We start from the raw sequence: 16,053 nt of genomic DNA on the forward strand, positions 1-16,053 counted from the left end.
ATCCTGCACAAGGAGTTGTAGGGTGAGAGCAGATCAGACGAGCTAACTGGGCAGCTGGAGGGTGATTAAAACACAAAAATACAACTGCAGATGCTGTGGATCAAAGAATACGTACTCAACCCTGGAAGGACTCAGCAGGCCAGGCAGCATCCGTGAGAAAAGAGTAGCCAACGTTTCGGGCCGAGACCCTTCATCCGGAGGGTGATTATGTCCCTTTGCTGGTGTTATGTGATCCTGTGGATCAGTTTAAAATTTACAGACCGAGGAAACCTGGGGTAAAGCACAGAACTCGCATTAGAAATGACTGGATCTGATACGGACACGGAAAAGGAATTGGTTAAAGCTTCCTTTCACAAAGTATGTCAGCAATTTGGATGGCAGAATTGATAGCTTTGTGGTCGAGTTTGTGGCCGTTGCAGAGATAAGGGGAGAGGCAGGTAGTGTTGAGGAAGCAGTGAAGGACAGACTAGGCGATAGGTCAGAGAAGTGGCAGAGGAGTTGTAGGGTGAGAGCAGATCAGACGAGCTAACTGGGCAGCTGGAGGGTGATTAAAACACAAAAATACAACTGCAGATGCTGTGGATCAAAGAATACGTACACAACCCTGGAAGGACTCAGCAGGTCAGGCAGCATCCGTGAGAAAAGAGTAGCCAACATTTTGGGCCGAGACCCTTCATCCGGAGGGTGATTATGTCCCTTTGCTGGTGTTATGTGATCCTGTGGGACGTGCCAGTGGATCAGGTTATAATTTACAGACTGAGGAAACCTGGGGTAAAGCACAGAACTCGCATTAGAAATGACTGGATCTGATACGGACACGGAAAAGGAATTGGTTAAAGCTTCCTTTCACAAAGTATGTCAGCGATTTGGATGGCAGAATTGATAGCTTTGTGGTCGAGTTTGTGGCCGTTGCAGAGATAAGGGGAGAGGCAGGTAGTGTTGAGGAAGCAGTGAAGGACAGACTAGGCGATAGGTCAGAGAAGTGGCAGAGGAGATGCGGTGCCAGAAAGTGAATGGCCGTGTATTTTTTTCTGTGTGAAGGAATAAGCATGTAAACTAGTTTTTTAACTGGGTAGAAAATTCAAAAGTCAAAGGTGCAAAGGGGCTTGGGACTGCTCGTGCAAGGTTCCCGAACGGTTAACCTTGAGTCAGTGGTGAGCAAGGTAGGTGCGATGGCAGCTTTCATTCTGAGAGAACGAGATTGTAAAATCAATACACAACAGACAATAGGTGCAGGAGTGGGCCATTCGGCCCCTCGAGCCAGCACCACCATTCACTGTGATCATGGCTGATCATAATCAGTACCCCGTTCCTGCCCTCTCCCCATATCCCTTGACTCCGCTATCTATAAGAGCTCTATCTAACTCTCTCTTGAAAGCATCCAGAGAATTGGCCTCCACTGCCTTCTGAGGCAGAGCATTCCGCAGATCCACAACTCTCTGGGTGAAAAAGTTTTTCTTCAACTCCGTTCTAAATGGCCTACCCCTTATTATTAAACTGTGGCCTCTGGTTCTGGACTCCCCCAACATCAGGAACATCAAGGAAGTGATGCTGAGGCTTTGTAAGGCATTGGTCAGACTGCACTTGGAGTATTGTGAGCAGTTTTGGGCCCTTTATCCAAGAAAGGATGTGCTGGCATTGGAGAGGGTCCGGACGAGGTTCACGAGAATTATTCTGGGAATGAAAGGGTGAATGTATGAGGAGTGTTTGAAGGTTCTGGGTCTGTAGTCTCCGGAGTTTAGAAGAATGAGGGAGAGCTCATTGAAACCAATTAAATGTTGAAAGGTTAAACAGAGTTGACATGGAAGGAATGTTTCCTACGGTGGGGGAGTCTCGGACCAGAGGCCGCAGCCTCAAAATACAAGGAATTCCCTTTACAGCAGAGATGGGGAGGAATTTCTTTAACATGAGCATTGTTAATCTATGGAAGTCATTGCCACAGCTGGCTATGGAGGCCGAGTCTTTTAGTATCTCTAAAGCAGAGGTAGTTTCTGGATTAGGAAGGGCATCAAAGGGGAGAATGGGGTTGAGTGGGAAAATAAATCAGCCATGATGGAATGGCAGAGCAGACTCGATGGGCTGAATGGCCTAATTCTGCTCCTGCGTCTTATGGTCTAAAGATGAAGAGTTGAGAAATCTGCAGGTTGCCCCGGGTGGCAGAGGGTGTTCGACCTTGTTGTGACAGTCGAGGTGGCTACAGCCGGGTGGATCGGAGAGGGGCTGGACAGTGAAGATGGTGGGCATGGGCCCTTCCATACATGTGACTGTACCCAAGGCTCAGTTTTGTCTGTCCATTTATAATTATTTGCTAATGTTTGTATTAGCACAGTATGTCTTCTTTTGCACATTGGCTCTTTCTCAATCGGCGCGTGTAGTCTTTCACTGATTCCATTGTGTTTCTTTGTTGGACTGTGAATGCCCACAAGGGGTTGACGTGTACATAGTCTGTGAAGTTTGATAGGTTGGCAGTTCAGGTGAGTAGGGACATTGGGTGGGACAGTGAGTTTGACCGGTAGAGCGCGTCCGGGACTGGGATGTGCTGTTTTAAGAATAACACCCAATCTAGTAGCCGGTTGAGAGGTTTTATGCTCTCAAGCAGGCCGAGTATATTACAGCCTGTTCCGCCTGTCAAGCTTTTAAAATTTTCACTTACTTTATTAAGATACAGCATGGAGTACGCGCTGCTCAGACACTTCACGGTGACCAATTAACCTGCCAGCCGGGACGACTCTGGACTGTGGGAAACCCACACGGTCACAGAGAGAATGTACAAGCTCCTCACAGGCAGGGTAACTCATACCCTGTGAAGAATACCCCTCCTCTGGACAGACCTACCACGCAAACACCTTTAATCTGACAAAGTGGAGGTAGCTTTACTCTTCATCAGCCCCATGTGTTCCTCACTGGCGTCTCTGCTCGTTAATCAGCTCCCCTGGACAAAGGTTGCTTGTCTTGAGAACAAATCTTTCCATAAGGCTGGAAGACAAAGGAACAGAATTTGGCCATTCAGCCTATCGAGCCTGCTCCACCATTCCATCATGGCTGATTTATTATCCCCCTCAATCCCATCCTCCTGCCTTCTCCCCATAACGTTTGATGCCCTGACTAATCAAGGATCTATCAACCTCCCGTTAAGTATACCCAATATCTTGACCTTCCACAGCCTTCTGTGGCAATGAATTCCACAGATTCACCACCCTCTGGCTAAGGAAATTCCTTCTCATCTGTGCTCCAGATGGATACCCTTGTATTCTGAGGCTGTGACCTCTGTTCCGAGACTCCCCACTATAGGATACACCTTCTCCATGTCCAGAACTTACAAAACTCAATGAGATCCTTCCTCATTCTTCTAAGCTCCATCCAGTTGTGACATGTGGCAGTATGTGGCCCGTCTGAGAAGGGTTCTGACTCGGACTAACGCCAAGCGGTTTGGAAACCTCTTTCTTTCCTTTCGTCGGTCTCCCGTATTCAGTGTGGTTGCATCGACTGGGGGCCTCTTTACGCGCGGGTTTGAGCGCCTGAAGTGTCGCAGTTCCTCCCGCTCGGTGCTGTGGGTGACCGTAATGGCGCCTGCGTTTTGGGTCGCGGGTGCCAGGGACGCGCCTTGTTGGGTTGTGTGCTGACACTTGCGGGCTGCCGCCCCCAGCGCACCCTCAGCTGTTGTTAACGCCAACGACGCATTTTACTGCATGTGGCCGCGTACATGCGATGGGTGAATCTCACGGTGACGTAGTGGTTAGGGTAACACTATTACAGCACCAGCGTCCTGGGTTCAATTCCCGCCATTGCTGTAAGGAGTTTCTACTTTTCTCCACGGGACCGCGCTGGCTTCCTCTGGATGCTCCGGTTTCCAAGGATCTGCGGGCGAGTCATGAGCACGTTATGTTGGCGGAGGCGTGGTGATTCTTGCAGGCTGCCCCCAGCGCGTCCTCGGGCGCCAACGACTCATGTTGCTGTACAGCCATCATCTGCATTATGAGTCATGTTGTGTGACATCATCATAATGTGCCGCGTCGTATGACATCATCATTATGTGCCACGTTGTATGACATGGCCATGATTGTTCTTGGCAAATTTTTCTACACTAGTATTTTGCCATTGCCTTCTTCTGGGCAGTGTCTTTACAAGACGGGTGACCCCAGCCATTATCAATACTCTTCAGAGATTGTCTGCCTGGTGTCAGTGGTCGCATCACCAGGACTTGTGATCTGCACCGGCTGCTCGTACGACCATCCACCACCTGCTCCCATGAGGTCATGTGACCCTGAACGGGGGCTAAGCAGGTGCTACACCTTGCCCAAGGGTGACCTGCAGGCCAGCGGAGGGAAGGAGCACCTTACGTGTACCATACATGTGACAAGTAAGGCTAAAGCTGATGATAGAATTTGGGAGAGGAAAACCAGAGGTCTGTGAGCCAGTCCTCATCAGTGGATCAGAGGTGGAGAGGGTCAGCAACTGTAAGTTCCTAGTGTGACTATTTCAAGGCCTGTCCTAGGCCCAGCAAGCAAGTGTAATTGGGAAGGACTCTTTATCTCACTTTCTCGTTATTTACTACTATTTATTTATATTTGCATTTGCACAGTTTGTTGTCTTCTGCAATCTTTCATTGATCATGATCAGAATCAGGTTTATTATCACTGGCACGTGTCGTGAAATTTGTTAACTTAGCAGCAGCAGTTCAATGCAATATATAATCTAGAAAAAGAATAAATAAGCAACTAAATAAATAAGTTGATCAATCAATCAATTACAGTCAGTTAAGTTAAATAGTTAAATTATAAATGGTGCAAAAGCAGGAATAATATAGAAAAAGTGAGGTAGTGGGTTCAATGCCCGTTCAGAAATCAGATGGCAGAGGGGAAGAAGCTGTTCCTGAATCGCTGAGTGTGTGTCTTCAGGCTCCTGTACCTCCTCCCTGATGGTAGCAATGAGAGGAGACATCCTGGGTGGTGGGGGTCCCTTAATGATGGACGCTGCCTTTCTGAGGCCCTGCTCACTGAAGATGTCTTGGAGTACCCAAGATGGAGCTGACTAATTTCACAACTTTCTGTAGCTTCTTTCGGTACTGGGATGTACCCCCTCCCCCGCCCCCACTTCCGCCCCATACCAGACAGTGATGCAGCCTGTCAGAATGCTCTCCACAGTACATCTATGGGTGTATTTTAGTTGACAGACCAATTCTTCTCAAACTCCTAATGAAATCTAGCCGCTGTCTTGCCTTCTTTATAACTGCATCGATATGTTGGGACCAGGTTAGATCCTCAGAGATATTGACACCCAGGAACTTGAAACTGCTCACTCTCTCCACTTCTGATCCCTCTATGAGGATTGGTATGTGTTCCTTCATCTTACCCTTCCTGAAGTCCACAATCAGTTCTTTCGTCTTACTGGCATTGAGTGCCAGGTTGTTGCTGTGACACCACTCCACTAGTTGGCATATCTCACTCCTGTACACCCTCTCAACTTCACCTGAGATACTACCAACAATGGTTGTATTGTCACAAGATTTATAGATGGTATTTGAGCTGTGCCTAGCCACACAGTCATGTGTATAGAGAGTAGAGCAGTGGGCTAAGCACATACCCCTGAGGTGCGCCAGTGTTGATCGTCAGCGAGGAGGATATGTTATCACCAATCCGCACAGATTGTGGTCTTCTGATTAGGATGCCGAGGATCCAATTGCAGAGGGAGGTACAGAGGCCCAGGTTCTGCAACTTACTGATCAGGTTATTTTATTCTGTTATAGTTACTATTCTATAGATTTGCAGAGTATGCCCACAGGAAAATGAATCTCAGGGTTGTATATGCTGACATGTATGTACTCTGATAATAAAATTTACTTTGACCTTTGAACTTTAATGTTAATAGTCTTGGAGAAATTATATCAGTGTACCTGGGCTGCAAGTCGATCCATAAGAATTTTTCTGTTTCCTTTTATACACAGTGGAGTCAGAATCCAGTTTTTATCACGGGCATACAGAGTCATAGAGCAATGCAGGCCAGTTGACCAACCAGTCCATTCTGACCACCCAGCTAGTCCCAATTTCCGGTGTTTGGCCCAAATGCCTCCAAGCCCCGCCCATCCATGTACCTCTCGTCAATTGCTTCTGATATGTATCTACCGGAACCACTTCCTCTGGCAGCTCGTTCCACCAGCCTCTGTGTGAAAGTCTTTCACATCCTTCCCCACTGACCACCTAGATTTGTACTTCCTTACTCTAGGGAAAAGTCTCTTGCCGTCCACCTTATCTTTGTCACTCATAGTTTTCGTGTGTTTATTAAATGATGCCTCAAAAAGGCAGTGTCCGTTATTAAGGGCCCCATCACCCAGGTCACTGTTACCATTGGAGAGAAGGTACAGGATATATTTTTTCCTCTCTCTCTCCCTGCCCCTCCCCTCCCCCAACCCTTCCCTCTCTCTCTCTCCCTCTCTCCCTCCTCCCTCTCCTCCTCCCTCTCTCCCCCTTCCCCGTCACTCTCTCTCCCCCTCCTTCCTCTCACTCCCTCCCCTCACTTCTCTCCCTCCTCCCCTCTCCCTCTTCCCCTCTCACTCCCCCTCCTTCTCTCCCTCCCCTTCCCTCCCCCTCTCCCTACCCCTCCCCTCCCCCAACCCTTACTTTTTCTCTCTCTCTCTCCCTCCTCCTCTGTCTCTCTTCCTCTCCTTCTCTCCCTCCCCCTCTCTCCTTCTCCTCCCTCTCTCTCTCCCTTCCCTCTCTCTCTTTTCCTCCCTCTCTCCCCTTCCCCGTCCCTCTCTCTCCCCCTCCTTCCTCTCTCTCCCTCCCCCTCACTTCTCTCCCTCCTCTCCTCTCCCTCTTCCCCTCTCCTCCTTCCTCTCTTCCTCTCTCACTCCCCCTCCTTCTCTCCTTCCTCTTTCCCTCCCCATCCCCTCTCTCTCACCCTCTCTCTGTCTCCCTCTCTCCCTCTTCCTCCTCTCCTCCCTCTCTCCATCTGCACCCTCACAAAACACATGCAGCTGGCCTGTAGCGGGCGATGAAGGGTTTTCTCGCCAGAGTTTCGCGCACACCATCCGCAGCTGATTCACTTCCTAAATGAAGCTGGAAGAAGTCAAGTTTCCAAATATCACTCAACTTCCTCCCACTTGCAAACTCTCCAGCAACTTTTGCATGGAGACAATACACGCAGGTGACACCAGTTTCTGTACCGTACACAAATACCTTGTGCACTAGTAGCAGAAGATGTGTGCATGCTTTAGAGGGATCATTGCCATCTGCCATCCGATTTCTAAATGGACGTCTAACCCATGGACTCTGCCACACCTCCGTTTATTATTTCTGTTGTCAGGATCAGGTTTAATATCCTGATAGGTTGTGAAATTTGTTCACTTTGCGTCAGCGGCACAATGCAATAGATTATAAATATAGAAAAAAATAAGTAAATCAAATACAGTAAATAAGTAAAATTGAAAATATTGCAAAAACAGAAATAGTAACAGTGAGGTAGTTCACTGTCCATATAGAAATCAGATGACAAAGGGGAAGAAGCTGTTCCTGAATCGCTGAGTGTGTGCCTTCAGGCTTCTGTACCTCCTTCCTGATGGTAACAGTGAGAAGAGGGCATGCCCTGGGTGATGGAGGTCCTTAATGATGGACGCTGCCTTTCTGAGACACCACTCCTTGAAGGAGCGTATACGTATAAGGTGTTCCTTCCCTCTGCTAGCCTGCAGGTCGCCCTTAGGTGACCTCAGTGACTCTATAAACCCCACACAGTTGTATCTGCTCTCCCTCTGACCCTATACGCCAACATGCTCTCAGTGCGTAACCACGTTAACCGTCTTCATCTCTTTACCCGTAGGCGCCGCCACCTTTGAGGACTTTCAGATCCGGCCGCACGCCTTGAACGTACACTCGTACCGTGCCCCGGCGTTCTGCGACCACTGCGGCGAGATGCTCTTCGGCCTGGTGAGACAGGGGCTGAAATGCGATGGTAAGATTTTCTCCGGGCTGCCGTCTCCTCTGGGTCCCCGGAAACGGTTTGCTTCCTGGCTGCACTTCAGTCAATGAGGAGGTCACGGCTTTGCAGAACGCGGGGTTCCAACCCCGGCAAAGACTGAAGAATTCAGTTCTCAGTGATCGGGGGCCCTGCAAGATTGTTCCCTTCCCCAGAGCGAGAAATAACCATATAACAATCACAGCACGGAAACAGGCCATCTCGGCCCTCCTAGTCCGTGCCGAACTCTTACTCTCACCTAGTCCCACCGGCCCGCACTCAGCCCATAACCCTCCACTCCTTTCCTGTCCATATACCTATCCAATTTTACCTTAAATGACACAACTGAACTGGCCTCTACTACTTCTACAGGAAGCTCATTCCACACAGCTATCACTCTCTGAGTAAAGAAATACCCCCTCGTGTTTCCCTTAAACTTGTTCCCTTCCCCAGAGTGAGAAATAGCATGGGTTGGGCAAAGGGGAAATCTCCCTCTACAATACCCTGGGAGTGTGTGATGGGACAGTGTAGAGGGAGATTCACTCTGTATCTAACCCGTGCTGTCCCTGTCCTGGGAGTGTGTGATGGGACAGTGTAGAGGGAGCTTCACTCTGTATCTAACCCGTGCTGTCCCTGTCCTGGGAGTGTGTGATGGGACAGTGTAGAGGGAGCTTCACTCTGTATCTAACCCGTGCTGTCCCTGTCCTGGGATTGTGTGATGGGACAGTGTAGAGGGAGCTTCACTCTGTATCTAACCCGTGCTGTCCCTGTCCTGGGAGTGTGTGATGGGACAGTGTAGAGGGAGCTTCACTCTGTATCTAACCCGTGCTGTCCCTGTCCTGGGAGTGTGTGATGGGACAGTGTAGAGGGAGCTTCACTCTGTATCTAACCGGTGCTGTCCCTGTCCTGGGAGTGTGTGATGGGACAGTGTAGAGGGAGATTCACTCTGTATCTAACCTGTGGTGTCCCTGTCCTGGGAGTGTGTGATGGGACGATATGAAGGGAGCTTCACTCTGTATCTAACCCGTGCTGTCCCTGTCCTGGGAGTGTGTGATGGGACAGTGTAGAGGGAGCTTCACTCTGTATCTAACCCGTGCTGTCCCTGTCCTGGGAGTGTGTGATGGGACAGTGTAGAGGGAGCTTCACTCTGTAGGTTAGCTGTGCTGTCCTTTTCTTATGCAAGAAAACACCTTGTCCACTTTCTGATCCACCTGCGCCCCTTTCCCTCACCTTCCTGTCTCCCAGCCACTGTGACGGCAGAAAGTCACTGAATACAGTGTGGGTCGGTGTGGTCACTGGCTCCATCTGCTGGCCAGCTGCGATACTGCAGAACAGAACCATCTTTTCCAAAATCCAAGCCAAGTTTATTGTCATATGCAAAAGGACTTGTGTGCACAGGTGGAATGAAAAATTTACTTGCAGCAGAATCACAGGAAGATAGTATCAGATAAAAATTAAATCAACTCCTTAGAAAGAGGTGTCATAGGATCAGAATATGTAGAATTTAGAAACTACAAGTGTGAAAAGACCCTGATGGGAGCTCTGAACAGTGGATAGAATGTGGAATATAAACTACCACAGGAGATAGAAGCGGGATGTAACAAAGGCAATGTGGTTGTAATCACGGGGAATTTCAATATGCAGGTAGATTGGGAAAATCAGGTTGGTGCTGGACCCCAAGAAAGAGGATTTGTGGAAGGCCTACAAGAGAGCTTTCTGAATCCCACTAGGGAAAAGGCAATTCGAGATTGTGTGTGGTGTAATGAACCAGATTTCTTTAGGGAGCTTAGGGTGAAGGAACTCTTAGGAGGCAGAGATCATAGTCTGACAGAGGTCACCCTGTAGTTTGAAAGGGAGCAGATGAAGTCAGATGTATCAGTATTACAGAGGGATAAAGGGATTTACAGAGGCATGAGAGAGGATCTGGCCAAAGATGATTGGAAGGGGACATTGGCATGAATGATGCCAGAACTACAGTGGCTGGAGTTCCTGGGTGCGGTTCGGGATGAAGGAGTTTTCTAAAGGGAGGATGAGACGTCCGTGGCTGACAAGGGAAGTCAAAGACAGCATAAAAAGCAAAAGAAAGGGCATATAATATGGCAAAAATCAGAGGATTGGGAAGCTTTTCAAAACCAGCAGAAGACAACCAAATAGCCATAAGCAGAAAATAGGATGAAATGTGAAAGTAAGCTAGCGAATAATATCGAAGAGGATACTAACATCTCGGTTTTAGTTTTTCACAATTTTCCCTGTGTTTTTGGAGGGGGTTGTACTGTGGGGAAAAAGGAGCACAAATAAAAATTCTCAGTTAACTTGATGAAAATCCCTGGTTGTAATATTTATGTGAACAAAGGGTCGGGGCTGAATACTTTCCCAAGCCACTGTACGTCATGGTATCTGCTGTTTTGTGAGGCCAGTGCAGTGTAATACATCAAAAAAGTTATAAGCTCCGATAAGAAATATTTTAAACAATAGTGCAAAAAGAGAGTAAAATAGTGAGGTCACTGTGCCTGAACAATATTAGAACTAGTAAATAAACTTGACCTGTCAGAAATTGGTGGGGCTGCTTCATCGAGTACTTTTGCACTACTACCAAAACCGGAGCTTCTCAGAGGCCAAACATTTAAATTCCCATTCCCACACGCCAGTCCACGGCCTCCACTTGTGCCACGATGAGGCCACCCTCAGGCTGGAGGATTATATTCCGTCCAGCATGAAGGCATGGATATTGATTTCTGCTCCCGGTGAACAAAAACTGCCCCCTCCCTCCTCGATTTCCCACTCTGACCTTTCACTTCTTCTCACCTGCCTATCACTTCCCCCCGGGTCCCCTCCTCCTTCCCTTTCTCTGACTGTCCTATCAGATTCCTTCTTCTCCCGCCCACCTGGCTTCACCTATCGCATTCCAGCTAGCCCCCTTCCCCTCCTCCCCATCTTTATATTCAGGCATCTCCCTCCTTTCTCCCTCCCAGTCCTGAAGAAACGTCGACTGTTTATCCATTTCCCTGGAGGCTGCCTGGCCTGCCGAGTTCCTCCAGCATTTTGTGGATTTCCACCTTCTGCAGATTTTCTCGTGTTTGAAATAAACTCTATGATTACTTTCCATCACGAGCTCCCTGCCCCGTCCTCTGTGCAGTCTTGGACAGCGTGGATATTGCTACGGAGCTGCGTGGCAATATCCGCGACGCGAATAACATAGACGCGAGACATTCTGCAGATTCTGGAAACCCTGAGCAACACGTAACACGCAACACACACACACACACGCACACACACACATGCGCACGCACACACACACACACACACTCTCTCTCTCTCTCTCTCTCTCTCCTCTCTCTCTCTCTCTCCTCTCTCTCTCCTCTCTCTCCTCTCTCTCTCCTCTCTCTCCTCTCTCTCTCCTCTCCCTCTCTCCCTCCCTCCCTCCCTCCCTCTCTCCCTCTTCCCCCCCCCCCCCCCAGGTCGGGCAGCATCCAGGGAGAGGAATAAACTGTTGACGTTTTGGGCCAAGACCCTTCATCGGGACTGATCTCAAGAGTACTGATGAAGGGTCTCGCACCTAAACGTTGACTAGAACATAATACAGTACGGTACAGGCTCTTCAGCCCACAATATTTCATCTACTCCATAGATGCTGCCTGACCTGCTGAGTTCCTCCAGCATTTTGCGCGTGTGTGCGCATGTTCATCTTGAACCCATTATTAATACATTTTTCTTTTCACCAATCTTTAAAACAGGATGTGGATTGAACTATCACAAGAGGTGTGCCTTCAGTATTCCAAACAACTGCAGCGGAGCCAGGAAGAGGAGACTGTCCAACACCTCCCTGTCCGGGTCCATAGCATCGCGGTTGTCCACTACAGAGACCTTGCTCGCATCCCCCATCGATGGACAGTCGGTAAAGGACCCACTGTATTGATTCTGTTCTGTTTCCTACTCTCTGGCAATGCCCAGCAGATGGAGGATGTAATATTGATTTAGGGATACAGCGTGGGTGAACCCATCTGGCCACTCAGCACCCCACCCGTTGCCTCATCACGGGGCAACTTACAGTGACCAGCTTGGCTACTAACCGGTACGTCTTTGGACTGTGGGAGGAAACCAGAGCACCCGGAGGAAATCCCACACGGACACGGGGAGAACGTACAAACTCCTTCCAGCGGGCACTGGAATTGAACTCCAATTCCCCGAGCTGCCGTAGCGACACGCTAACCGCTACGCTACTGTTTTCAGAGTTCCAGTATCCCTGGAATTCTTTTATCTACGCTATTAATGAAAATGGCAGAGCAGACTCGATGGGCTGAATAGCCTAGTTCTGCTCCTATGTCTCGTGGTCTTATATATGGTGAGAGGGCAGGTGTACGGGGTTGAATGGGATTTGGGATCAGCGATGATGAAATGGTGGAGCAGACTCGATGGGCTGAATGGCCTGATCCTATGTCTTGTGCTCTTATGATCTTAAAAGAATCTTTTTGTGTTGAATCTTCTTGCAGGTCGGGAAGAGGAAAGTGTTTGCTTCATGTGGAGTGTGGGTGTTGGGTCGGACAGTGTGAAGATGAGAGATAGAATTAGAATCTGGTCAAATATCACCGGCATTGCGGTGAAATCTGTCGTTTTGCACAAACAGTACATAATAATGAAAAACTTTTACATTTTTGGTAATAAGTACATCAGTCACTGGATGTTTTTTGTTATTTTTTTGTCATTCTCCATAAACTTGGTAGACTGTTGTGCGTGAAAATCCCGGGAAATCAGCAGTTTCTGAGATACTCAAGCCACCCCATCTGGCACCGACAATCATTCCACGGTCAAAGTCACTGAGATCACATTTCTTCCCCATTCTGACATTTGGTCTGAACAACAACTGAACCTCTTGACCACATCTGCGTGCTTTTATGCATTGAGTTGCTGCCACATAATCGGCTGATTAGATATTTGCATTAACAAGCAGGTGTACCTAATAAAGTGGCCACTGAGTTTACATCCTATGTAATAAAGCTTTTGCCTTTTGTCTCTGACCACCTCTCCCCCCTCTCTGTCCCCCCCCCCCCCACCCCCGGCTGTTACAAATGTAGAGGAACCTGGCGGAAATGCTGTCGCTGAAGGAGAAACGTCAGAATCTGTGCACCCACGTGGGGCGACCGATCGAGCTGGACAAGATCTTCCTGACCAAGGTCAAGGTGCCTCACACGTTTGCTGTGCACTCCTACACCAGGCCCACGGTCTGCCAGTTCTGCAAGAAGCTACTGAAAGGCCTCTTCCGGCAGGGGCTTCAGTGTAAAGGTCAGTGTGAGACCCGTGCAACTTTGAACTTTGGCCTTGAGCTAGTTACACGAGGGTTTGACCTTCTATGCAAGCAGCTAATACGAGGGGGCCTAATTTTAAAGTGACTGGAGGAACATCTGGGGGGGATGTCAGAGGCAGGTTATTTACAGAGTGGTGGGTGCGTGGAACACCCTGCCACTAGTGGTGGTGAGGCAGATACACTGGGGGGACCTAAGAGACTCCTAGAAAGGTACATGGATGATGGACAAATGGAGGATTACGTAGGAGTGAAGGTCAAAAGGTCAGCACGGTATTGTGGGCCGAAGGGCCTGTACTGCACCATAATGTTCTGTATTCTATATTCCATGAGCATGTGATGAAGAGGGAGGAAGATTGAGGTGGGGGAGTGTGGCGTAAGGCACGAGGTGGGCGTGAGACACAAGGTGGGTGTGAGGCACGAGGTGGAGGAGCTTGACACAAATATGTAGCTCGGGCGCCTGAGACTTTTGCACAGGACCGTATCTGTCAACGTGGAGCGCAGAGCGAGTTTGTAAAGCTGGTGGGAGCAAAGGATGTTGGGAATGGCGAGAGCGGAGCACCGAGGGAGGGGTGTGGGACAGGTGGCAGAGAAGGAGTGCCAGGGGTGGGGGGCACAGGTGCAGATACAACCAGCCCTGTGACACCAGGCAAGGTCATTTGATTCCAAACAAACGGTTTATTGATCATCACAGAATGTCTCTCTGGTGCTTCCCGCTCCCTCCCCTCTACCTTCCCCTTTTCCCAACCATGATTCCCCTCTCCCTGCCCCCTTCCCACTCTCAGTCCACAATGGAGACCCAGATCAGAATCAGATTTATCATCACTCAAATATGTCATGAATTTAGTTTATTTTTGTGGCAGCAGTACAGTGCAATACATAAAATTACTACAGGACTGTGCAAAAGTCTCAGGCACCCTGGCGATATATATGTGCGCCCAAGACTTTTGCACTGTTCTGTACACAGCTTGTAGGAACGTCACAGGCACATAGAATCCGATTAGTTATTAATTTACTTACTTCCTTACTGAGATGTAACGTGGAGCAGGTCTTTCCAGCTCTTCGAGATGAGCCCAGAAATCCCCTGTTTTAACCCCAGCCGAATCATGGGACAATTTACAATGACCAATTAACCTACCAACCGGAACATGTGGGAGGAAACCAGAGCACCCGGAGGAAACCTACGCGGTCACGGGGAGAACGTACAAACTCCTCGCAGGCAGAGGCGGGAATTGAACCCGGGTCGCTGGTACTGCGAAGCGTTGTGCTAACCACTACGCTACCTTACTGTTCACAAGACTTAAATGCAAATTATACAAAATTTTAACAAAGCGCAATTAGGAGAAAAATATAATTTTAACTCAAGGTGATCAATGTGGTGACGGTGTTGATAAACTGGGGTGCTGATTAGGGTTATGCTGGTCGGTCCGAAAACCGAGTTGTTAGCGGGAGTCAGAATCAGGTTTATCGTGAGCCATAAAACCTGTTGTTTCACGGCAACGTTGGTGCAAAACGTAAACAAAAAGGACCATGAGTTACATAGGAAATATAAATAAATAAACAGGGCTAAAAGAGAGCAAAGATAGTGAGCTGGTGTTCATTGCAGTAACTTTTTACAGAGAAGTGCTTTCCAGGTAGAACGATAAAGCACAGGGGCCACGACTGGGTAGATTGAGAGATCCTGAGTTCATCTCTATCGCAGATCGCCATTACCTCCTCTGATGGAAAAGACTCCATTAATACCACAGAGGGGTTGGAATCTGCGGGTGATAGGTGCTTGTAGTCACAAACAGGGCTGATGGAGCCAAGAAGAGAGTAGGGTGAAGGTGGAGGTAGGTGATACATTGGCCATTCAACACTTGTAGGGTCCACTCCATAGTATCCTGGACATCTTCAAGGAGTGATGCCCATAATTAAAGATCCCCATCAGCTAGGACATGCCCTCTTCTCATTGCTACCATCAGGAAGGAGGTGCAGAAGCCCGAAGGCACACACTCAGTGGTTCAGAAACCACTTCTTCCCCTCTGCAATCCGATTCCTAATTGGACATTAAACCCAAGAACGCCACCTCACTCATAAAATGGCCATATGAAGGTAGGTGGAGGGGCAGGTAGTTTTGAGGAAGTGGAGAGGCTGCAGAAGGACTGAGACAGATTTGGAGGATGGGCAAAGAAATGGCGGATGGAATACAGTGTCATGCACATTGGTAGAAGAAATGAAAGGGTTGACTATTTCTAAATGGAGAAAATATTCAAAAATGTGAGTTGAAACGGGACTTGGGAGTCCTAGTGCAGGATTCCCTAAAGGTTCATCTGCAGTTTGAGTCGGTGGTGAAGGAGACAAATGATGTTGCCATTCATTTCGAGATGACCAGAAAAGAAGGATGTGATGTTCCGGCTTTATAAAGCACTGGTGAGGCCTCACTTGGAGTGTTGTGAGCAGTTTTGGGCCCCTTATCTTAGAAAGGAGGTTTACGAAAATGTTTCAGACATTGAAAAGCTTATCATATGAGGAGCGTTTGATGACTTTGGTCCTGTGCTCAACTGGAATTCAAAAGAATGAGGGGTGACCTCATTGAAACCTATCAAATGTTGAAAGGCCTTGATAGAGTGGATGTGGAGAGGATGTTTCCTATAGTGGGGGAGTCTAGGACCAGAGGACACAGATAGAGTGGATGTGGAGAGGATGTTCCCTATAGTGGGGGAGTCTAGGACCAGAGGACACAGATAGAGTGGATGTGGAGAGGATGTTTCCTATAGTGGGAGAGTCTAGGACCAGAGGGCACAGATAGAGTGCATGTGGAGAGG

The 16,053-nt window shown here is 48.5% G+C and overlaps 1 protein-coding gene across 1 annotated transcript in view; it reads left to right on the plus strand.

Moving 5' to 3' along the window:
• prkd2 (protein kinase D2) overlaps positions 1-16,053 on the plus strand; it is a 136,718-nt gene that overhangs the window by 81,960 nt on the left and 38,705 nt on the right. The window contains 3 exon segments of the mRNA XM_073029351.1: positions 7,813-7,944; positions 11,682-11,842; positions 13,020-13,227. Of these exon segments, the coding sequence (XP_072885452.1) occupies positions 7,813-7,944; positions 11,682-11,842; positions 13,020-13,227 (501 nt within the window).

Source organism: Hemitrygon akajei, chromosome 25 (assembly GCF_048418815.1).
Source record: "Hemitrygon akajei chromosome 25, sHemAka1.3, whole genome shotgun sequence".
In the NCBI taxonomy this organism is placed as follows: domain Eukaryota; kingdom Metazoa; phylum Chordata; class Chondrichthyes; order Myliobatiformes; family Dasyatidae; genus Hemitrygon; species Hemitrygon akajei.